Below are 25084 nucleotides of genomic sequence, written 5' to 3'. Positions count from 1 at the left end.
GTCGGCTGTGTCGTGTGTTTCCCTGTGTCAGCTGTGTCGTGTGTTTACCTGTGTCAGCTGTGATGTGTGTTTGCCTGTGTCAGCTGTGTCGTGTGTTTCCCTGTGTCGTGTGTTTCCCTGTGTCAGCTGTGTTGTGTGTTTACCTGTGTCAGCTGTGTTGTGTGTTTGCCTGTGTCAGCTGTGTCGTGTGTTTACCTGTGTCGGCTGTGTCGTGTGTTTGCCTGTGTCGGCTGTGTTGTGTGTTTCCCTGTGTCAGCTGTGTTGTGTGTTTCCCTGTGTCAGCTGTGTTGTGTGTTTGCCTGTGTCAGCTGTATTGTGTGTTTGCCTGTGTCGGCTGTGTTGTGTGTTTGCCTGTGTCGGCTGTGTTGTGTGTTTGCCTGTGTCGGCTGTGTTGTGTGTTTGCCTGTGTCAGCTGTGTCGTGTGTTTCCCTGTGTCCGCTGTGTCGTGTGTTTGCCTGTGTCAGCTGTGTTGTGTGTTTACCTGTGTCAGCTGTGTTGTGTGTTTGCCTGTGTCAGCTGTGTTGTGTGTTTACCTGTGTCAGCTGTGTTGTGTGTTTGCCTGTGTCAGCTGTGTTGTGTGTTTACCTGTGTCAGCTGTGTCGTGTGTTTACCTGTGTCAGCTGTGATGTGTGTTTGCCTGTGTTGGCTGTGTCGTGTGTTTCCCTGTGTCGTGTGTTTCCCTGTGTCAGCTGTGTCGTGTGTTTGCCTGTGTCAGCTGTGTTGTGTGTTTACCTGTGTCGGCTGTGTTGTGTGTTTCCATGTGTCGGCTGTGTTGTGTGTTTACCTGTGTCGGCTGTGTCGTGTGTTTCCCTGTGTCGGCTGTGTCGTGTGTTTACCTGTGTCAGCTGTGTCGTGTGTTTACCTGTGTCAGCTGTGTCGTGTGTTTACCTGTGTCAGCTGTGTTGTGTTTCCCTGTGTCGGCTGTGTTGTGTTTACCTGTGTCAGCTGTGTTGTGTGTTTCCCTGTGTCAGCTGTGTTGTGTGTTTCCCTGTGTCAGCTGTGTTGTGTGTTTCCCTGTGTCGGCTGTGTTGTGTTTGCCTGTGTCAGCTGTGTTGTGTGTTTCCCTGTGTCAGCTGTGATGTGTGTTTGCCTGTGTCAGCTGTGTTGTGTTTACCTGTGTCAGCTGTGTTGTTTCCCTGTGTCAGCTGTGTTGTGTGTTTGCCTGTGTCAGCTGTGTTGTTTCCCTGTGTCGGCTGTGTCGTGTGTTTACCTGTGTCAGCTGTGTTGTGTGTTTGCCTGTGTCAGCTGTGTTGTGTGTTTACCTGTGTCAGCTGTGTTGTGTGTTTGCCTGTGTCAGCTGTGTTGTGTGTTTACCTGTGTCAGCTGTGTCGTGTGTTTACCTGTGTCAGCTGTGTTGTGTGTTTGCCTGTGTCGGCTGTGTCGTGTGTTTACCTGTGTCAGCTGTGTCGTGTGTTTCCCTGTGTCGTGTGTTTCCCTGTGTCAGCTGTGTCGTGTGTTTACCTGTGTCAGCTGTGTTGTGTGTTTGCCTGTGTCGGCTGTGTTGTGTGTTTACCTGTGTCAGCTGTGTTGTGTGTTTACCTGTGTCAGCTGTGTCGTGTTTCCCTGTGTCAGCTGTGTCGTGTGTTTGCCCGTGTCAGCTGTGTTGTGTTTACCTGTGTCGGCTGTGTCGTGTGTTTACCTGTGTCAGCTGTGTTGTGTGTTTGCCTGTGTCAGCTGTGTTGTGTGTTTACCTGTGTCAGCTGTGTCGTGTGTTTACCTGTGTCAGCTGTGTTGTGTGTTTGCCTGTGTCGGCTGTGTCGTGTGTTTACCTGTGTCAGCTGTGTCGTGTGTTTCCCTGTGTCGTGTGTTTCCCTGTGTCAGCTGTGTCGTGTGTTTACCTGTGTCAGCTGTGTTGTGTGTTTGCCTGTGTCGGCTGTGTTGTGTGTTTACCTGTGTCAGCTGTGTTGTGTGTTTACCTGTGTCAGCTGTGTCGTGTTTCCCTGTGTCAGCTGTGTCGTGTGTTTGCCTGTGTCAGCTGTGTTGTGTTTACCTGTGTCGGCTGTGTCGTGTGTTTGCCCGTGTCAGCTGTGTTGTGTGTTTACCTGTGTCGGCTGTGTTGTGTGTTTACCTGTGTCGGCTGTGTTGTGTGTTTCCATGTGTCGGCTGTGTTTACCTGTGTCAGCTGTGTCGTGTGTTTACCTGTGTCAGCTGTGTCGTGTGTTTACCTGTGTCGGCTGTGTTGTGTGTTTACCTGTGTCGGCTGTGTTGTGTGTTTACCTGTGTCGGCTGTGTTGTGTGTTTACCTGTGTCAGCTGTGTCGTGTGTTTACCTGTGTCAGCTGTGTCGTGTGTTTACCTGTGTCAGCTGTGTTTTGTTTACCTGTGTCAGCTGTGTTGTGTGTTTCCCTGTGTCAGCTGTGTTGTGTGTTTCCCTGTGTCAGCTGTGTTGTGTTTACCTGTGTCAGCTGTGATGTGTGTTTGCCTGTGTCAGCTGTGTTGTGTTTACCTGTGTCAGCTGTGTTGTGTTTCCCTGTGTCAGCTGTGTCGTGTGTTTACCTGTGTCAGCTGTGTCGTGTGTTTCCCTGTGTCAGCTGTGTTGTGTTTACCTGTGTCAGCTGTGTTGTGTGTTTGCCTGTGTCAGCTGTCTTGTGTGTTTGCCTGTGTCAGCTGTGTTGTGTGTTTGCCTGTGTCAGCTGTCGTGTTTGCCTGTGTCAGCTGTGTTGTGTATTTACCTGTGTCAGCTGTGCTGTGTGTTTACCTGTGTCAGCTGTGTTGTGTGTTTACCTGTGTCAGCTGTGTTGTCGATGCCTCGAGAGAAAAGAAAGTGCAGAGCGTGAAAGCATCAAAGTGACTGAAGGATTGCCGTAAAGCAGTATCTCTGGTCGTACGATGTGTATGACGTCATTGACATTTTAAAAGACTTTTTAAAGCAAATAAGTGACTCTGGAAAATCTAACACCCAGCAATGTGTAATTTATTTGCGTCTCCTTTCGAATACAAAATTCAAATTACTAGACAAAAAATTATATCCGGAGAAAAGTGGATTTTGACGGGTATAGCGCCATAGACCTCCATTCATTCTGCACTCGTCCTGTGAGCGCCCTCATGTGGAGCCAGAGTGGAACTGCAACCAGTTCAGAAGCCGGAAGTTTACTGAGAGTGAAACTTCTCCCCTTATTAGATATTCTCTGGCAACATTTAAAGGTGCAGTCTGTAAGAATGACAGCTAGTGGTCGAAATAGGTACTGCAGTCCAATTAAAAATATCGGAGATCGTTGTTTCTCCCGCCCCGCCTCCTCAGACTCGACGCTCATGCGGGTCGCCAACAGGAACGAGCGCAATGGACAATGAAAATGGGCAAATTGGCAACGTGTAGAATCACAGAACAAAACATTAACAAACATTCCAGCCTGGAAACACACATTTCAAAGTAAAACAACTGGCTGTAGAAGTGTTTTTCAGAGAAACGAGTATATGAACTTAGCATGTTTCCTCAATATATACAAACATATTATGGTATTTTTTATGCTTTAGTAGAGTGAAAAAGTTACATACAACACCCTTACTGTCGCCTCAGTCAGCCTTTGCTGTTTAACATCTTTATAAATATATCCTACTCATAAACAAGTCTTACTTTTAACTAATACATTTTTAACACTCAAGTCAAAGCTAAGCCTATTCTCAAAGAGTATTTCTGAAAAGATTTATGGCCCCAGATGTATTCAAATCATTCATCTTGCTGAATCAAATCAGGAGACAAATGAAACTAGCAGGATAAAGATCAACAAAAACTTTAATAATGAATTGCCTTATTATATTTGTCTTTTGTACTCAATGTTTGTTCTCAAAAAATGTCCCTCTTCGAAGGAGAAAAAGTGAAGTGTGGCTTCAAGTCAAGGAAGAAAACATTTATATAAAAAGTCTACTTTAATGCAATTTAGTTTTTTTACAAATGTTTACAGAGGAAGTTTTTTAGAGGGTTTATGGTGATTACTGCAGAATAAACACATGGACAACATCAGTAAGTGCATTACAGCACCGGCTCCCAGCTCTGGTTCTGCAACCTGGCTATTGAGTCTGACATCACATTGCATCATTTACGGCTCCAAATCATTAAAGGGGTCATCGGATGCAAAATTAACGAGCAGTTGCTCATTATCATTTAAAGAGACATGCACCGAAACGGGTTGCTGAACAGGGCTGTTTTTGAGGAGGTAAAAAGGGTGTTGTTTTACACAACCATTGAGGAATTTAAAGTATGTTAGAAACTTTACATGAAGACCCTAAAGAATCATCCCAACTTGTGGAAAATGGGCATCCGATGACCCCTTTAAAACTCTGCTGTCCGGGAGGCCGTGAGCCCACAGGGGACAGTTCACAGGGGACAATGTTGTTGCTGATCTGAAATGTTCTTCAAATGTGAATTTGGCTAGCAGTTTTTGAGATTTCAGGATTTTCCCATTCAAGTGGATATGAGTTGGTCTTGTTGCCTGGAGGAGTTGCAAATATGGCAGCAGAGTGAACAGACTTTCCACGAAAGGGACTAGGATTCAGTATTCAACAAGTCACGAGTTAACCAGCGGAGTATGTACTATTATAATTAGACCTGGTGTTTGTTTAAAGGACCCACTACTGATAACCATTTTAAAACATATGGTCATTATAAAAAAAAAAAAAAAAAACCACTCTACTGGAGTTACCTAGAAATAACTTCTCTGTATAGAGCGCAGCACAAGTTTGTAGTGTGAAAGAGGCGTAAGAAAGTCAATGGCAGATATGAGGAAAGAAGCATCAGCGAGTAGTTTTATTCTGAATGAGCTTTAGTGCTTCTTCACGCTGGAGCCTTTAACGTTGAGCTCATTGTAATGGGTTTGATTTTTTGCAGCTGCTTTGGCATTTCTGTGAACACAAAATAGTAAAGAAACATTTTTAAATTAAACAGGACAAATCGCATTTCAGTGCAACCCTAGATTCTCTTTCACATGTGACCTTTAACAGTCTGGTGTCATGTAATATGGCTGTGCATGTATCAGCTGGTTAGTTCAGCTATTTAAGGAACATTAACTTCTGGCAAACGTTCTGCCATCCTGCAGTTCAGTGCAGTGATACGAGTCACCCGCTCGTCATTAATCTTACACGACCAACGTTACAAAATACACTTTTTTTCATCCTAAAACTTGCTTGTTTTCAATCTTTAAATGAGATGAAATTGTATTCGTCTGAAAGAAGAAAGTCATATACAGTACCAGTCAAAAGTTTGGAAACATTACTATTTTTAATGCTTTTGAAAGAAGTCTCTTATGCTCATCAAGCCTGCAGTTAAAAAAAACCTAAAAAAAACCCAGTAATATTATGAAATATTATTACAATTTAAAATAATGGTTCTCTCTTTTAATATACTTTAAAATGTAATTTATTTTTGTGATGCAAAGCTGAATTTACATCAGCAAGTACTCCAGTCTTTGGTGTCTTATGATCCTTCAGAAATCATTCTAATATGATGATTTGATACTCAGTTATTATCAATGATGGAAACAGTTGTGCTGTTTAATATATTTTTTTGGAATATTTTTTTCAGGATTCATTGATGAGTAAAACGTTAACAGCATTTATTCATAAAAACAGCATTTATTCAAAATAATAAAACATTTCTAACAATATAAATCGTTACCATCACCTTTTATCAATTTAACGCATCCTTGTTGAATTAAAGTACTAATTTCTTAAAAAAAAAAATAGTTATTGTTCCCAAACTTTTGAACGGTAGTGTATATTGTTACAAAAGATTTCTATTCTAAATAAATACAGTTCTTTTTAACTTTTTATTCATCAAATAATCCTGAAAAAAGTATCTCAGGTTATAAAAAAAATATTAAGCAGCACAACTGTTTCCAACATTGATCATAAATCATCATATTAGAATGATTTCTGAAGGATCATAAGACACCAAAGACTGGAGTACTTGCTGATGAAAATTCAGCTTTGCATCACAAAAATAAATTACATTTTAAAGTATATTAAAAAAGAGAACCATTATTTTAAATTGTAATAATATTTCATAATATTACTTCTTTTTTTTTTTTTTAACTGCAGGCTTGATGAGCATAAGAGACTTCTTTCAAAAACATTAAAAATAGTAACGTTTCCAAACTTTTGACTGGTACTGTACACCTAGGATGGCTTGAGGGAGAGTAAATCATGGGCTAATTAAAAATTTTGGGCGAACTATCCCTTTAAAATGAATCAGGATTTCTCCCAGCTTCAGTATTCAATGGACATTTAGATAAAAAAACACACACACAGTTCATCTGATTTGAAATGGCAGCAGCATCAGAAGTGTGTGTCACTGACCTGCGTGTCTCCTGTGGTCCTGTGATGGCTGCTCGGTGTACGGCTCGATGCCTCGGCGCTTCCAGGCGGGACATGGGCGCAGAAACGTGGAATCTGGAGACCTCACGCTGCCACTCGTCATCAAAGGACTGGGCCTCCGCTGAAGAGAACAAGCACAAGGCCCACGTCAGATACAGCGTCTGCAGGAGCTAATGGCCCTGATATACTTCACAGCAAAATCTATCAACTGGTGTGATGTCGGACAAAATCAGGCCAAAAGGCAGTGTGCTTGGAGCTCGTTTCTGGAGCACTTCGGGAAAACAAATATCCATTTGGACTTGTTTGTCAGTTGTCTGCAACGGTGAAAATCTGATTTCTTCGAAATGCCATTTTGGCATAATACTTTTTAGGTGTAAGGATTTATTCAAATCATTTATGCCAAGTATAAGTAAAGTGAATATTTTTCTTGACATTTTATTTTAACTAATTTTTTTCCGAGCATTTGCTTAAGAGTAGTAAAAGAACATGCATTGAATGTGTTTTTCACTGCTTGCTTATCCTTCTTTACACGTTTACTTCACCAGAGAAACTTAATCACTTATTTGTCTCTTTAAATCAGTCCTCACTTTCATCCATGTTCTGGAAGTCCTGGTTGAGTTCTTTCTCTCCGGTTTTCCTGTTCTCTTTCCTCTCGATGACGTGGCCTCTGTCCTGAATGTGATGGCCAATGGACATCTTTACTTGTCCACTCTCTGAGTCCTTCAGACTCTTCCTGGTCTCCTTTACCTGAAAACACCATAAATTACTTCCTAATGTTGCTCAACAGGTGTGTTTAGATGTTTGAGAGTGATTGAGAGGAGTACTCACTCCTCCAGGAGCACAGCGTGTCTGAGATGAGGCCTGGAAAACTTTTGGGGCCTCATTTCCCATTTTAGAGTATGTCATGACAGAGGAGGAGGAAAACGAGTGGCTGTTGGAGTCTGACGCCATGTTTTCCTGAAAGAAACAGTTACAAAAACATCTGAGAAACTATCTACCAATAACTGCAGGACACTGAATTCAGTCTAGTATTCATGTGTGACTGATTCATCAGTGTAATTACTGACCGGGTGTTCGTCTGTGTCGTGAATGATACATATGCACAACAAAATAACATTTTTATTTTAAATTTTATGAAAATATGATATCAAAAAAGATTTAAATTATAAATCACTTTTTTAATGTCACATGTGCCATGGTGCCAAGTCTTGAGAGCGTACAGAATACATTTAGACATACTTTACAATATATACACAATATACATAATAAATATACAATAGGGTTCAGACAATACACAGTTATACACATAACACAGCTGCAGATGTGCAGGGATAAGTAGGTGATGGCAGAGTTGATTAATGTGTTAAAGTGCAGTGATTGCAGCATTAGAGTCCAGTTTGGTTGAAATAGTGGTGATGGAGTTTAAAGGAATCCTATATTATGCCATTTTATGAAGTCTTGATTTTGTTTTTGGGGTGTACTAGAATATCCTTTCATGCTTGATTGTTCAATAAACACATTATTTTTCACACATTTTGCATTATTACAGAACCTCTCTCCCCAGTCTGCCTCGAATGTGCCGTCTAGTTCCTGTTTCGATGAAGCCCCTCCTTCCGAAATACGAAAAGTGCTGTGATTGGTCCAGTGTGTTGTAATTAGCAGCGCTTACCGTGTGTTCACAAATCTGTTTCATCTGCTCAGATGTAAATATTAGGGATGGCTTCAATTTCAAATCATTTCGAGCCGATTCAGACCCTGACAATGTTGACTAACAAAAGGATTGTTCTGAACGGATTTCTTGCATAGACTTTGCAAGCACGGATTTAACAGGACGTTCCAGAGCGGGATGTTTTTTGTTGTCATTTTCTTATACATTTTAGATACAATGTTATCCACCATTTAATCATGATATTTGTCGGGAAACTATGGTAATACAAAGAGTAATCGATCACAAAATCAAGGATAATTTTCCTAAGGGACAGTGAACAGTCTTACAAAAGCAAGAGCTTACAAAAGCTACAGTAAACACTACATCAATACTGTAATGTTAGTTAGCAGGCTAGCGGAGACAAAGCTTTGCCCTTCATCTAAATCATAGAAACAACATAAAACTTATAATTGGAACTTGATAGAAAACACAACTACAAATAATAAGACATTCATACTTAAAGCTGCAGTCCGTAGTTTTTCCTCTTTGTCGCCATCTCTGTTCGAAATCTTCAATTGCAGTTATTCGCGGAATTATCAGCTTTACGCGGGTTGTGCCTCGGCACGGCACAGCGCGGATGAATCCAGTGTTTTGAGGAGAATGTGCGGCTGTCAGTCGCCGCCGGTGTGGATACTGACATTCGCAATCACAGATTCTACTTTTTGGAAGTATGACCAACATAAGAATTTTCACTGAAAAAATGTAATCCGAACACAATTAAGTAACATCCACTTTTGTTCTGACCAACTAAGGGAAAAAAAGCATTGCAATAAATCGCGCTGATTAAATCTAACGATCGCTTATCATATCACGTCAAACCGTGCAAATTATACTTTGTTCTCAAATAATAAATGTTAACAACATCAGCATTGCGTGACTACATTTAATGCCCTTCTGATATTTATCCTTGTTTTCACATGGCCCTGGTTGCAGTCTCTTTTTTTCTGAAGCCACTACGAAGTCTGAAATCTTACGCGTTTTACAATGGGTGAATCTCCAGTTGTCGCTGGTGATTGTCATTTGAACCTTTCTGTATACGCCATCAAATTGATGTTTAATTATATCCAGTGCTGTTAGAAAAGGCTATAAATCTCCACCTCCAGCATCCTCACACTCATAGTCTACTAGCCGAAACTCTTCTTTATGTGGACAGATGTGACGTAATGACGCAAAGACATGCTCGAATTTCCCGCGGAAATCCATCAGAACCACTAGAATTAAAAACATTATTACAAGTTTACCGTTTTGAATCGAGCTAAGGCAAGCAGAGAGTTTTAAACACTGGCTGGTTATGTACTTGCTCAAAATTTTATTTTGGTACATTTTTAACTCAATAAAGTGCAGCTTTAAGTTGTGATCCCAAAACCTGGCCGCCACACCAGAGTCTTGTCACATTTGGCCGGAAGCTAGAATATTACTTTGTAACGTGTTAAATATGAATATTTTTCTTACACAAACTCATTTTGCTTCAGAAGGCCTTTATTAACCCCCCGGAGCCGGTTGGAGTTTGTTTATGATGGATGGCGACCACTCCAAGTTCGTCAGCCATAGGAAGGTCAAACTAATTAGTTTTTGAAGCCATTATCCGTGCCTTTCCGAATAATGTATTCAGCTTGAGGATCACCTCTAATAGTCAGGACTAATTATTCTTCAAATGTAATGGAATTTTAAATGAACCAGAATAATTGAATTGCCTACAATTCCCATTCCTACTGTTACTATGAAAATCAGCTCATTATAAAAACCCATTTTAAAAGAGCATTTTCCACAACCTTGCATGTGTTCAGTTTATTAAGTTGAATCCTTGGCAGAAGGTGCAGATAAACTCGCTGAGAATGTGGTTCCTAGAGTATTGAAGAGATGTATGACAACAGAGAGGTCAGACTTACAAAGTTTCTGTGCATCGCCTCCATCCTGTTCCTCATGCTGTCTATCATAGAGAAAGGATTGCCAAAGAAATCCAGCTCCTGTTGACATTTATCACACACATTTAGTGACACAGCAAAGAACAGATTCAACTACTGCCATCTAGACGGCAGTTATTCAAAGGAAAAGTACTTGAGTTTGTATCATCACTTAATTTCCCTACATTGTCCTTAAATCAGAATTGTTATTTAAACTATTTTTTATAATAAATTGTATTTAGAGTTAAAATATTACACTAAAAGCTAACTGTGTAGAGCTGTGATGTTCACTGGCCTGTGTGAAGTTGCATGAAGTTGTGCTACCAGACATGAAATGCATTAGCAACTTCTTATTCTGTCATGTGATATATTTCCACTTCACTTCTGTCATGTGATATATTTCCAAGTGAAACAAGAAACAAATTGGATGGAGGGGAAAAATATGCTTCTTTTTTAAATCTATCCTTATTTGCTTTTATTGCTTTAACCTTTGATAAAGGGGTGAAGCAGGTATTACATTTTGTACACACGCCAGAGTCTCGTTACGTCATGGCCGCCACATCAGAGTGTCATGGTTTTCAGGTTAACTCTCTCTCTCTCTCTCTCTCTCTCTCTTTCTCTCTCTCTCTCTCTCTCTCTCTCTCTCTCTCTCTCTCTCTCTCTCTCTCTCTCTCTCTCTCTCTCTCTCTCTCTCTCTCTCTCTCTCTCTCTCTCTCTCTCTCTCTCTCTCTCTCGCTGATTGAGTCATCTGTATCACCTGGTCCTCATTAGCACAACTCTACTTAACCTGTGCCTTTTTTGTTCTGTGTTGTCAGAAGTTTGGTGTTTATTGGGCAGTGTGTTTCAGCTCACAGTTGTGCCTCAGTCCTGTATCAGTCTGGATGATTGCTACTCTGATGAATTCGGATCTTGTTTATGGACTGTCTGCTTGCGGCTCTTGTTGGTGCCTGGATACCCACGACTATCTGTACCAGTGTCTAACTGGCTTTGCCTGCTGTTCACACTAGTGTCTATCTAATAAATTCACCTTACTGCGATTGCGATTGTCTTGTTCATCTCTGACACAGAGTCTCGGCACATCATGGCCACACGCCAGACTTTCTTTATGTCATGTCTGCCACACCAGACTCTCATCACGTTATGGCCGCCACACCAGAACCTCATCACGTCTCTTGTCTAGCTTTGTTGATGTAACCTACTGTTGGTGAGTTAAATCAAGCCTGTTTCACGAGTTCACACTTACAAATAATCAGATAAAGTAGTATGCATATTTGGCGTACTGTCTGAGGAGAGGGCTCCGAACCCAGAGTATTTCCCCGTATTTTTGTTTAGGAAAGTAACCAGGTGAGTGTAAAGCCTCTGTTATACTTTCCGCGACCGCGAGGGTCCCCATGACGTAAAAATCGTTTTGATTGCTGATGTTGGAGAATTTCCCTTGTCTCATGTAAAAGTCTGAATGTTGTAATGCCAAGCAGAAAATGGGTCACAAGGATAAGAGAATGGAAAAGTACCCAGAAATCTGTAAATGCAGGTGTTGGGATGCACTGGAATAAAATCATGTTATATAAGATGTTCCACCAATAGAAGAAGGTCTAGGGGGAGATGTTTTTAATGGTGGCAAGGCCACAAGGAGTGACAAAGAAGAAGAGATAGATATGAGGGTACCCATTGGGCACCTAGAGATGAGAAAAAAGTATAAGACATGAGGACTGGGAATGGTAACTTTAGATGTCCAGATGGCCAGCTGGCGTCTCACTTTGTTGCTTGTCATTTAATTTAATTCTTCTGACCTGGAACTTCGACTCTGAGAGCTTTTTTGAGACTTGAACCAAAAAGGACTGAATTGAATTTGCCACAACACTGACTATTGACATGATTAGATAGATCATTTGAACGTGTTCCTCCCGAACTTTAATAAAACACTTTTTTTTTAAATCTAATTCATGGTTTTTAATAATAATGCACATGGGTTCTCAACTTCAATTTGCCTTCAGTGGATAAAGGTTACAATATGATTCATGAAAAATTAAACAATTCATTGATTACCGCAGCAGAAACTAATAAAGAGTCTTATCTTATTAATAGATTAATTAATTAATTGTCATCATGGATTAATTCCCTATCCCAAGTATTAACTTAAATTAATGTGTTAATTACCACAATGGGTCGAAGCCATGTATTTCAACTTCCAGCATCTTTTTTAATGAATCATTAGCCAAGATTTCCCTTACATTATGACTTTACTTGTTGATATAATTGTTACCATTTTAATTGAAAATAACATGCAAATGTCCAAAAACATTACTTTCAGTTATCACTTTTAAAAAGTATTTTCAGCTTCATCTTTTAAAAGTATGCTAAAGTGATTTGAGCATTTTTCAAGATTTCTTTTTCATAAGGGTTGTAACTACATAAAGGTTGTGACTAAATTCATGTTGAAACTTTTAATTTTTACTATGTTTTTACTATGTGTGACTAAGTTTTCATGAGAGTCACCCGTTAATGGCATCTATATGAAAAGTGTGTGAAAACATGTTTTAATGTTTCTGTAACTCATGGTGCTGAGAGCTCTGAATAAGTCCCAGAATTGGAAGCTGTCACCTCTGGTTATCACATCTAATAATGGAGAAGCAGCTCGTGTTTCTCTGAACAGTTTAGGCCAGCATTGCCCAAGTTCCTTCTTACGGTCAAGTCGATTCAAAACCATCAACACTCCTCAAGCTATTAATGTCTCTGGAGAGGACGACACCACTATCTGCTCGCCGTTGGAGTGTATTTTTAAGTGCTTCAAAATCTGCTGGAGGACAGGTCATGTACGCTATTTCAGGTCAGCTGTGTTTAGAAGACACAACCCTGAGGTCATGACCCATTTATACTACATGCTATCACAGCAGAGGGTCTCATGTTGCAGGTCTTGTGTCTCATCTGGGCAGAGGGATTATTCAACAGATGCACTGGGAAAAACACTTTCGATTTAGCAAATGATCCACACAAGAGAGCTCTAGGAAGAGGACACAGTTCTGGGAATAATCAGAACGTCAGCAACGCTTTGGACGTGACATTAACACTGTTTCTCAGGTTACTTAATGGACACATCTGTTGCTAAACTGCACATGTGACTCATACGCTGGTTCAAAATGTTGCCAAATGTGTAGAAGTATTTTATATGATCAAATGATGATCACCATGTGAAGTAAGCAGCCAAAAAGGAAAAGTCATAGCCCGTCACTGTTCACTTTTAGCAAACCACTAACAGCGAACTAGTTTTTGAAGTTAATTGGTATTATACAAGTTGTATGTATTTTTAATGAAAAGTGAATGCATTTCCACAATCCTACAGTTTGGAAAATTAAGGGACGGCTGTTAATGAATTTACTAAATGTTGTCCATCAATGTTACTGACTTATGAATATTTTTAATGAACGCATTCATCAAATTGGGTGTCATGTGGCACATTTATTTTTCAGCGTATAACTAAAATGCAAAACGAATATACACACAAAAAACTGAATATATAAACTAAACTGCAAAATGAATATAACATATAATGAATATAATATATAGTCTTGTTCCAGAATAATAGTTCTGAACAAAAACAAATGTGGGCGGGGCTTGATTGTGTCTGTGGGGAATTGATTGGATGGTTGTGGTTTGCTATTGGTGGATCTCATGTGAGTGACAGGTTATAGCTCCGCCCTCGTCATCAGAGAAGAGAAGAGATGCTGCAAGAGGAACTTATTCTGAGTCAAGATTATTAACACAATAATGATGTGCACTCATAAATCATTTATAATAAATACTGCAATGTTCTATAAAAAATAAGAAATGTCCATTTTGATTGCATGGAGACTTTAAATAAAAATATTAAACTATTAAACTAGTAGTTTACTAAGAGCATGCATCAAAGTGTACTTTCGTAAACATAAAATGGGCTAGAAGTATATAACTAGTAAACTAAAAGTATACCAATAATTTCACTTATAGTATAGTTGCAATGATAAAGAAAAAATTAGACGTAAACTACTTTTAAACTAAGTTTACGACTGTTATACTTACAAGTATACTTTTATAAACAAAACATTTGGCCAATATACCCACAAAATGGTACATGTACAAGAATACATATAGTGCTGATATTAATATACTTACTACATAAAGTCTACTTGGAAAATATATTTGAACTTTACAATAATAAAATGTATAGCTTATTTTTCATTCTTGTTCTGTTCTGAATACTATTAAATTTGTGAGGGGAAAATAGCAAAATTTGTAGTGTATAATGTGTGTAAATGTTTTGTTTTATGTACCAGTATTTAATCTACATATACAATTAATACAATTGTTTGCAATTACAAGATTAGCCATGTATTTTGGAGTTAGATCAGTTTCTCGTTTTCTCTCGTGTCGTAAACTCTAGGGGCGAGGATCTAAACCGTGAATTTGTAAGGGGCCGATATTCAAATGACGATTGTTTTCAGCATTCGATCATTCGTACAATGGGATTGGCAGCATATGAATGTTTCATGAATCACACGAGAACCCTGTCGGAAGGTGATTTCTACGTTAGATTGATAAATGAGGCCCAATGCATTGTGTTTAGGCCCTAGTTGACTGATATCCCACAAGCAGAGCTGTATATTCGGCTATGTTTTCTAAGAAATAATCAATACTTATGGATGAACAGAAAGTCAGTGTACAGTGTACACATATTTCGGCAAAAATTCGGAGAAAATTGAGAAGTCATTAGTCACATGACATTTACAGCTCATGCGATTGGCTCAAACTGTTCTGTCTATTGCAGGGTTCCTCAAACTCGGTCCTGGAGGGCCGCTGTCCTGCAGTTTAGCTCCAACCCTGATCAAACACACCTAGCTGTGAGTTTCTAGTGATCCTGAAGACATTGATTAGCTTGCTCAGGTGTGTTTGATCAGGGTTGGAGCTAAACTGTGCAGGACAGTGGCCCTCCAGGACCGAGTTTGAGAAACCCTGGTCTATTGCTTTTTTTTTTACCACCTCAGAACCATGGCAAGTCTCAAAAGTTTATATATTATCGTTAACAATAATTTTTAAACTGGAGGAAATATATAGTGATTTTCACTTCCACTCCATTTTGGCAAAAAATCTGAGAAAATTGAGAAGTCATTAGTCACATGACATTTACAGCTCATGCGATTGGCTCAAACTGTTCTGTCTATTGCTTTTTTTGTTTTTGTTTTTACCACCTCAGAACCATGGCAAGTCTCAAAAGTTTATATTTTATCATTAACAATCATTTTTAACTGGAGGAGGAATCCTGCTGTTGCTCTATATTGTGGCATCTATTGCAACCCAAATTTTACACCCCTAAACGGCACGTAACAAACCAACTATGATTGCTCACTGTAGGAAGGTACTCTATGTTAGCCTGTCAGATGCTATGTGTTTCTCAAAATGACAGTTCTTGGCCAAAATAAGCTGCGAAGTGGACCAGATTTCATGCTGCTAGTCAAACGTCTGGCTCCGCAGGTGCTAGCATGTCCCATCCATCCCTGACCCCAAAACAACCCAAACCTCATCTAAAGCCCTGACCCATGGGTGAGCATGCTATCTTTACCGGCTCTCGCTGGCGTTTACACGCGGCCGTGAAGAGGCTGGCATCAGATGAAAGTAATTACCCGGGATAAATATACTGAGCAGAGAGAGGTGGGGAATTACAGATGGACACGGGGACTAAGTTTAGCGTTCTGAGCTGCCAAAGTGGCCAGCTGGTCTGTGACACGCTGTCCACCGCGGCCAGGCTGTTAGCATACAGCAAGACAACAACTTTAAGCAGCGTTTAGTTAAAGGTTAGTGCTAGAATACACTCCTTTATTTTTTGGCTAGTAATAATGCATTACTAGTGCTATTGCTCACAGTTAGTGATCTGAACAATCCCCTAACCACACCTGGAGAAAGTGTGGTGTGTAACTCATCCTGCATCACTGTTGTTGTTAGTTTTTACTACGGACATTCCTCAGATCATGTGTGTGTTTGAGGAGAGTGTGCTGCTACTTTAGTAAGTGAATCAGACACACCGTTTTCACCTGCTGGACCAGAAAACAGCTGAAAATATCCCACAGGGACCCGAGCCACATCTAGACTTGAGCAAGTCAAGGCCGTGACACACCAAACTGACATAAAAGAGCTATCGTGACGAAAGCTGACTGTGTTGAAGCCTTTCTGTTCCTGCGTGTCTGTATATCAGTGTTTCCCAACCACTGTGCCGAGACACACTACTGCCGCTTGTCAGTTGTGCCATGATATTACATTTTTAAAAAAGAATTAAAAATAAATGCTATAAATAAAAATATAATATCGCTGTTAGGTCGAAACATTGAATCTCTCCATATTTTGTCATTGTTTTATCAAATTAATGCTATTGGTCATCCTTTACGTCTGTATGTGGGTTTTACAAATGTTTAAACCAGGGTTCACCAATCTCGGTCCTGGAGGGCCGCTGTCCCTGCAGAGTTTAGCTCCAACCAGCTCCAACACACCAGTTTGAAAGTTTCTAGTATGCCTAATGAGACCTTGATTAGCTGGTTCAGGTGTGTTTAATTGGGGTTGGAGCTAAACTCTGCAGGACAGCGGCCCTCCAGGACCGAGATTGGTGAACCCTGGTTTAACCAATAAAAAGCATTTAAAAGAGGTTATGACTAAACCATCAGCTCCTCAAACTGTCAGTCAAACCTAGGGCTAGGTATTGACACAAATTTCACAATTCGATTAGATTTCGATTCCGATTCGATTCGATTCAATATTGATTATTTTGGATATCAGGTACAATACATGGCAAATTTCAAATCTCTTAGCTAATGCTGGTAACTATGGGAGTCAGTTGTAGCCTATAGGCTTCATTAGCCTACTATAATATTGAAGGTAAAAATTAACTGATTTGTATAAAAACTTAAATTATACTTATATTATATGCAACACCCTTCAGTCATTCCCTTAGCTGAGCGGAAATCAGGCCTTAAGTCTCATACTTAAGGAAAAAACTTAAGGTGCTTTTATAATGCAACCGGGCACTGGACTGTAGTATCTGGACTATGATAGTCATGAGCATCTAGAATGGGGAAACTCCCAACTTTACAAGCCAAATCTAAAAGCCATTCTGGGGTTGATGGGATCAACAATAGAGGACGACACCACAGGCTGAAGAATGGAGAATAAGTTAACACTCACGCGGCCAGTGCGAGTGTTTGGGCTGGTGTTAGGTTGACCCGCGCCCCTGTCTGTGATGCTGGGCATGAAGCCCTGGCCGAAGGGGTCAGAGAAACCCCTCATCATCTGCCGCATGCGCTCATGATGCACCTGGAACATGTCGCTGGAGAAGGACATCAGACAGAAGATCAGATGAATAAACCATGCTTGCAATCTTGCTCTTTGACAGTGGATCTCAACTGGTGGGTCGTGACAACAGGGGCCAGTTGCATAAACTTCTCTGTTAAAGTCCCCCTGTGGTGAAAATCCAGCTTTTAATGTTGTTTATGTGTCTATGTGGTGTTTTTAATGTGCTTTAAGACAAAGCATGTGTAAATTCATAAGTCGACAGCATTGCTGAGTATTTCCTCCTTAAAACTGCAGTGAACCAAAGACAGTCTCAAAAACACACTTTGAAATCGCTGGTGTTTCTGACGTCACAAACTACCTTGTAACCAATCAGATCAACGTGTGATCGCCAACCAGTGGATTTCTGAGCTGAGTGAGTGAGTGGAGGCGGGGCTCATTTGCATATTCATAGACCCGCACATACTAAATGAAGCACAGTTACATAAAAAAAAAATGGTTAAATATGTAATTTTGGTGATCAAAGATGAGTTTTAAGGCATACATTTATTTACTACAGGGGGACTTTAAGATTGTGTCTGAAGAACTAGCTTAGGCAAGAGGTAATCAGTCTTACTTTTCCAATTCAAATTAGACCAATCAACCCTTTTATGTAACTGACTTAAAAGTTAGTACCGGTCTTGAAGAAAAAAATTAGATGACTAACTTTTAAGACTAGTTTAACTGGTTTATGCAACGGCCACTGACGTCAACATGGACAAGCTGTGTGTGACAAGTGTGACGTGCTCTCAATCTCAGAAACCATGACCCAAACTACACAAGAAAGACAATAAGACTACATTAAAGGGGTCATATGATGCAATTTCTTGTTTTCCTTTTTCTTTAATGTGTTATGTGGCTGTTTGTGCATAAGATCTGCAGAGTTACAAAGTCTCAAACCCAAAGAGAAATTCTTTGTAAAAGTTAAGGCTCAGCCACACCTACCTAAAACGCTTCGTTCAAACACACACCCCACAAATCTTCGTCAGTGTGTGGGGTAGGGCTGTGCCGGTAACTTGACGACCGCACCACCGCTGTGGCTGAGTAGCACCGGCGCTGGTCCGCCAAAACAATTTTTTTTTGTATGTGAATGCTGTTTTACATGAATATAATGACAGGAGTGAAGCACAAAACTTTGTTTACAAAATAAATAATAGGTTAGCAATTAAATGTTACATCGCAGCCATGGAAACGTTTGGATTTGTGACGAATGAGAGCCAATAAATTTAAGCTTTGTCGGCTTTGTATTCTGTTTTGCAATCCGGTCACTCGATTATCAGCGAATTTAACAATATTCTATTAGTTAATCCACTGGACATGTCTCTTGTTTCTTTTCCCAAATCTTCACTCACATCTCACCCATTTTCGCAGGTGATTATAAACGTTTCTTCCTTTGGTTCGCGTTTAAGTAGGCCTATTATATTCGCATTCATTACTGTGGTAAAGTAGGAACGCTGTAGGAAAGATAGCCTACCTTTTTACTTGCACATAGAATTCTTTTTAACACAGTTTGTGCTTGTTATTATACTTGGTAAGGCACGTCGAGTTTATTAGTAAACCACGTTTCACAGGCGCGGGTGATTTTAGTTTTGCTTTCTCTGGCAGCACAAAATCAAGCATAGCTTAAATGTCTTGCCCTTGTGGAAGATAAAATTCACTCTTCAGACCTTTTACAAGAAGTAGAAAACCTGAAGATATTAGAAAAGAGATCCATGTGGCCCTATTTTAACGATCTGAAACGCAAGTAACTTTGTGGGCGGGTCTTGGCGCTGTTGCTATTATACCGGTGGGATAAATGCCTCTTGCGCCCGACACAAATCTAAAATGTGTTGGTCTGAAGTAGCTTCATTATTCATAGGTGTGGTTTGGGCGGAACGTGAAATAAACCAATCAGAGCGTCATCTCACATTCCCTTTAAGAGCAGGCGCGCTTGTTCCATGGCGGATTGCTATTATAACGGCGGATTTGCCAGGAGCGGTTCACAGCCGAGGAGACCGACGTTCTCGTCAGGGCCGTAAAACACAGAGAAGTGACATTGGGGATGGAGAAACACACCCAGATTAGCTTCGGTTAAACAGGCGTATGATAATTTGGGTAAATGTGTAAGCTAGATTTATGCTTATTTTTTCACATCTTCATGGACACAACAATGATTTCCCTCGTGTGGAATATTTTTCCTTGTAATAATGTATGATTTTCTAAAAATGAAAACTGCTGCTTCTGTGTCTAGATGAGAGAAGCAAAGTGTATGAGCGTTGTGCACACACTACATTGATTATGGCCAAGCATGCGCCCTTAAAATAGCATCTGGATAACATGCGCCACTGACTTTAGACGAGGTTTCTCCTGGTCAGTGGCGGAATTGTTTTCTGAAACTGCAAAATAGCACCAGGGAACGTTTGCGCCGGAACACGCCTCCTCTCTTCCCTGAACCGCCCCCGGGAGCGCAAGTTCATTCCCTGATTTATCGACGTGCGTCTGTGGAGGGAAAAGTCCGTACTTCTGAAAAAAGTACTTCTGCTAATCAGTTTGTGGGCCACTATTACCTAAAACTGTGTCTATTAATGCAGATTGTCTGTCGTTCTCACTACTTTGAGGAAATATTTGTTTTACCAACGTTTATGTTACATCAGATAATTCACTCTAGAGCTCGGCTAATGTTGTATGTACTGTTATTGATACAGTTTCCACGTGTTCACCGCAATATATTAGAAAAATACTCTGTAAATAAATTAGTACAAGTCAAATAATCGGTTTGTTGATGGACATGCACTTGTTAATGCTGATGGTGAGGAATTACAGTTGCAACATCTCATAATGTACCTCAAACTGAGTAGCGTATCACTGAGAAACACTCCTGCTCGAGTCGTCCTTGCGATGGAGGTTCGGGTTGAATTAATTCTTCCTATGTTTCATCATCGGACTCGCGCTCGCATTGATATGGTCAAATCGACGTCATTGTTCGTTACTGTGTTTAGTTTACGGTGTAGGAAGCCTCAGGACAAGCAGAGCTGACGTTATGGCGGCAATGGGTGGTTTTGGTTTCGACGCGCTGTACACAGTAAACCAATCACAACAGACTGAGCTGTCTGGCCAATCAGAGCAGAGTAGCTCGCGGAAAGGCGGGATTTAGAGAGATTGATTCAGCTGACGAGTCGTTTGAGAATCATTGAAAATCTGGTGATGGGCAAATGTATATTATGAGGAAATTAAACAGTTTTTTTTACCTTTGATGCATGTAAACATGTTGTAGGAGACTCCAAAACAACATTAGGAAACGTTAAAATAGCATAATAGGGGCACTTTAAGAATTTGCTACTGACTATTCAAACGTGAGTTTTGAGCAGTATAGAGTAATGCTTGTTTGTTGTTTCTATGGTTTTATGTTTACATAGTGTTCTCACACCCGTAGCGCAGCGCGACGCGAAAAAAGACAGTAAGTCATTACAATCAGTAATTGTGTCCCCAATGAAATAAAACCTTACTTGTTTCAAAGCGTTTCAGAAAGGACCTTTTTTTTTTGAAAAAGACTTTTTTTAAACCTAAAACCGAGTGAACACATTGCATGAAATACACAAAATAATGTTCTTTTTAGAACCATCATATGACCCCTTTAAACACAGCTTTACTTGCAGTGAGGATAAACAAGTGCTCCATTTTCCCGTTCAGACTGTGCCATGCTTATAATTTCCCAAACTGTTGGGTCAATGTAGTTTATGGTAATACTACTAGACTTTAATGTTAGAATTCAAAGACATCTGTGTTAACAGTCACAGTGCATCGCATGCATCGAGGACAGAAGTGCCTACCTTGAGGAGCTATTTTAGAAAGGAAAGAAGAGAGACAAGAAACATCATTACACTGTCTATTTACAGCATAATGGCATAAAGCATGCTGGCCATCTCTACATGTCTGTACACTGACTTCACAACCAAGACCTCGGACAGATCTGAGATCAAACTACAAATTAACTCATGTAGGCCTATGAAAGGGCACAGTAAAAGGTTAGGCTTTATTTTAAGGTGTCCTTTTTACATGGTAAATTTAGGCTACATTTAAGTACTGAGTATTATTAATTAACCACATGTACTTACTATGGGCTTGGTTTAAGGTTAGTTGCATGTTATTTAATTATGCACAAGTTATTAGGCTATGGCAAGCCGTTTAAACATTTAATCTTTAAAACCTACTAGTCTCTATTTTCATGCTACTAGTACTTATTTTTTTAGACACTAGTATCTATTCTATTAAGTGCTAGGCTAATTCATTAGCTACTAGTGCCTATTCTTTAGATAGTAGTACCTTTTTAAAAGATACTAGTAGCTATTCATTAGTGCCTATTAAATTGGTACTAGTACTTATTTATTAGAGATACTAGTATTTATTCCAAATGTTACTAGTACGATTTTCTATTTTACTAGTAAGATTTTTAATTGAACTCTACAGTGGCCGTTTTGACTAGTCATAACATAAGACGAGTAAAAAAGCAGTTGTGACTAGTAAAATAAGAATAGTTACTAGTAACAATTACAAAAGATACTAGTGTCTAATAAATAGGTACTAGTATCTATTGAATAAGTACTACTAGCTAATGAATAAGTACTAGTATCTAATTAATAGGTACTAGTATCTAATGAATAAGTACTAGTATCTAATGAATAAGTACTACTAGCTAATGAATAAGTACTAGTATCTAATTAATAGGTACTAGTATCTATTGAATAAGTACTAGTATCTAATGAATAAGTACTAGTATCTAATTAATAGGTACTAGTATCTAATGAATAAGTACTAGTATCTAATTAATAGGTACTAGTATCTAATGAATAAGTACTAGTATCTAATGAATAAGTACTAGTAGGCTATCTATTTAATAGGTACTAGTATCTAATGACTTAGTACTAATATTTATTGAATAAATACTAATATAATAGGTACCAGTATCTAAAAAATAAGTAGGCTACTAGTACCTAATAAATAACTTCTAGTATCTAATAAATACGTACTAGTCACAGTTGGAATACACACTAGTCAGAACTGAATAGTTGATATCTGAATGACAGATCCCCATAGAAGTCAATGGCAAATTTTTTTATTTGTTACTAGTAACAAAATAATAGTTACTAGTCACTATTGAAATAAGCACTAGTATCTAATTAAGAAGTACTAGTATCTAATAAGAAATACTAGTAACTAATGAATAAGTACTAGTATCTAATAATAAATACTAGTAACTAATGAATAAGTACTAGTATCTAATAATAAATACTAGTAGGCTAACTAATGAATAAGTACTAGTATCTAATAATAAATACTAGTAGGCTAACTAATGAATAAGTACTAATATCTAATGAATAAGCACTAGTATCTAACAAATAAGCACTACTAGCATGAAAATAGATAGTAGGTTTTAAGGATTAAATGTTAAAACGGCTTGCCATAATTAGGCTACTATAGAAACTATAGTAAAAAGTTCAATGGCTACTGTCAACTGTTTAATTAACAACATTCTTCACAATATCTTCTTCTGTGTTCAGCAAAAGACTGATTGAAAGACAAACCGGGTGAAAAAATATTACACTACTAAAGATCAAATTTACAGAGCAAACAGTGTAAACTATATCAGTCAGCACTGCAGGCAGAGCGTATTTTAAACCACTTAATAAAAACACTTAGTAAACCTAGCACTACTAATGAAATTAAAACTATATATTTTGAATTATGAGATTTTGAATTATGACTTGAATTATGAACATAGTTTACATAATTAGCTGATTTCGAAATTATTCTACAATTAGCTCTAAAACGATTATAATGTTATATTTTCACATTTCTAAATAAGTAAAGCAAGATATTGAATATAAAAGTTCATAAGACTTACGAAAAGAAAGGGTCTTCTTCCAGCTGGAGTCTGTTGAACATGTTGTCGGTGAACTGAACTGAAGAAGAGCCGTTACTATCGAGACTCCACGCGCTGCGGGCGGAGAGTGCGCACGTGACCCTCTCTGAGCCCTGCGATTGGCTGAATCCTGAACTCTTCTTATTCTCTAGAAGCATCTACACATTTAATCCGTGTTCACTGTCATGCATATACTTGCTTTTCCTGCATACTCTTTGATCATTGTATATTACATATATTGCATTGTTCTTTCACTTGTATAGTGTAAAACGTGAACTACATGCTATATGCTATATTGGTCTTCGGAGTAACAGAAATGCTGTAACTTTGATCTGTAAAGTAAACTAAAACTACAATAATGTGCATCTGTAAATTTATAACATTATGCATTATATCTGTACAGAAATGCATCAGGTGTCCTGCAGATGAAGACTGGCAGTGTCTCACTGTTATTATCATGTCCACTAAAGCAGGTGTGTGTGTGTGTGTGTGTGTGTAAGAACATCCAGCAGGCCAGACCCGATCCTCAGACATCTGTCAGACGGAGAGGCCTGGCGTTCCCTCACAGTACACACACACACACACACACACACACACACATGTCTGTCAATAACATACCAGTGCACAGTGTGTGTGTGTGTGTGTGTGTGTGTGTGTGTGTGTGTGAGAGTGTCAGAGGGAAAGGCCTGGAATTCCCTCACAGTACACATACTTTCTGTGAGTAACATACCAGTGCACACTTAAACATGCAGCATGTGTGTGAGTGTGTGTGTGTGTGTGTGTGAGAGAGAGAGTAAGTGAGTGAGTGTGTGTGTCAGACGTAGAGGCCTGGTGTTCACACACACTTTCTGTCAATAACATACCAGTGCACATACATGCAGCGTGTGTGTGTGTGTGTGTGATTTGTCTGCATACATGAACCACAGAACAAAGGCACACTCATACTGTGTGCTGTAATTCAATGCCAGTGCTGTGGGCCGCATGATCTTTCTTTTTTGCGGGTCTGTTGATTAATAGATTGATTTACACTCGGCATTATTGAGCTGGAGGCTCATGGCTTTAGCAGAGGCAGGACACACACTTTCCAGCATGTTCCACACACGCAGGTTCACTGTGTTCAGAGGAACGAGGCCATCTAGTGTCTCCAGTCTGAACACACAGGCTGTGTCTCAAATCCCTCCACACCCTGATATAAGCCACTGTTTAAGGGGACAGACGTTCGTAGTGCTCTCCGAAACCATAGTGGACGTTATCGAGTGCACTTAATATTCAACAATATTATTGATCTGCCTGCAGTGACACCATTATATGACAACTGAACTGAGCTGGACGATCACATCACTGTTTTGTCCAGAGCGGCGATATAGATATTAACTAAGTTAATAACTAATGATTTTTACAACAGAAATAAATCAACACTGAACTTACTTAAGCTTTCTTCTAGAGACCCCCTGGAAAACTAGTCCCGTACGAATAAGGCTTAACATCATTCAAAGATAGATGTAATGAAACAAGGTGTTAATTATAATTTTTTTTTTTTTTTGGCAATTCAATTTTTATTCAATCATCAAATAAATACATGTTCCAGGACAGGAGTGAATTTCTTACAAAAAAAACAAACACACAAAAAACAAAAAACCAGAAAAACAGTACTGTATGTACACCCAAAAACCAACATCCCATTATCAGGTGATATTAATACACAACACTTCAGTTAACTCACAGTATATTGCATTAAGGAGTAACATTCCTGTTGAGGTAACGAATGAAAGGGTCCCAGTATTGCCTTTCAAAAGGTATCTAGTCCGTTCCTGGTGTAGAGTAGTGCGGTGGATAAGATTAATTATGTTACTAACCATGGAAATCTTAAGATTTTAAACTTATGATAAACTTCCCATTTTCATGTCTAATGGTGACT

The 25084-nt window shown here is 39.3% G+C and overlaps 1 protein-coding gene across 4 annotated transcripts; it reads right to left on the bottom strand.

Annotated features, from left to right (window-relative positions):
* Positions 1–3845: 3845 nt before the first annotated feature.
* On the bottom strand, positions 3846–23210 carry mlf1 (myeloid leukemia factor 1). 4 transcript variants are annotated; one of them, XM_079885682.1, is made up of 7 exons: positions 23149–23210; positions 17124–17265; positions 9906–9983; positions 7137–7265; positions 6896–7055; positions 6291–6429; positions 3846–4838 (listed from the first exon to the last, which is right to left on the bottom strand). In XM_079885682.1, the coding sequence occupies exons 1-7, from the start codon at positions 23187–23189 to the stop codon at positions 4760–4762; spliced, it is 768 nt and encodes a 255-aa protein (XP_079741808.1). In that variant the 5' UTR covers positions 23190–23210; the 3' UTR covers positions 3846–4759. The 4 variants fall into 4 exon arrangements, with proteins under 4 accessions (XP_079741808.1, XP_079741809.1, XP_079741810.1 ...); XM_079885683.1 differs by lacking the exon at positions 23149–23210 and adding an exon at positions 21077–21203; XM_079885684.1 differs by lacking the exon at positions 9906–9983.
* Between the last annotated feature and the right edge of the window lie 1874 nt (positions 23211–25084).

Source organism: Squalius cephalus (assembly GCF_949319135.1).
Source record: "Squalius cephalus genome assembly, chromosome: 11".
Classification (NCBI taxonomy): Eukaryota; Metazoa; Chordata; class Actinopteri; order Cypriniformes; family Leuciscidae; genus Squalius; species Squalius cephalus.
This window is presented reverse-complemented; position numbering and strand designations above follow the sequence as displayed.

Excerpts from the sequence above, each read along its gene's own strand:
- mlf1 (XM_079885682.1), bottom strand. The coding sequence starts at position 23,189 with ATGTTCAACAGACTCCAGCTGGAAGAAGACCCTTTCTTTTC. Across the intron at positions 7,056-7,136 it reads CACGCTGTGCTCCTGGAGGA|GTAAAGGAGACCAGGAAGAG; the intron begins GTGAGTACTCCT and ends TGGTGTTTTCAG. Across the intron at positions 6,430-6,895 it reads CTTCCAGAACATGGATGAAA|CGGAGGCCCAGTCCTTTGAT; the intron begins GTGAGGACTGAT and ends TGTTCTCTTCAG.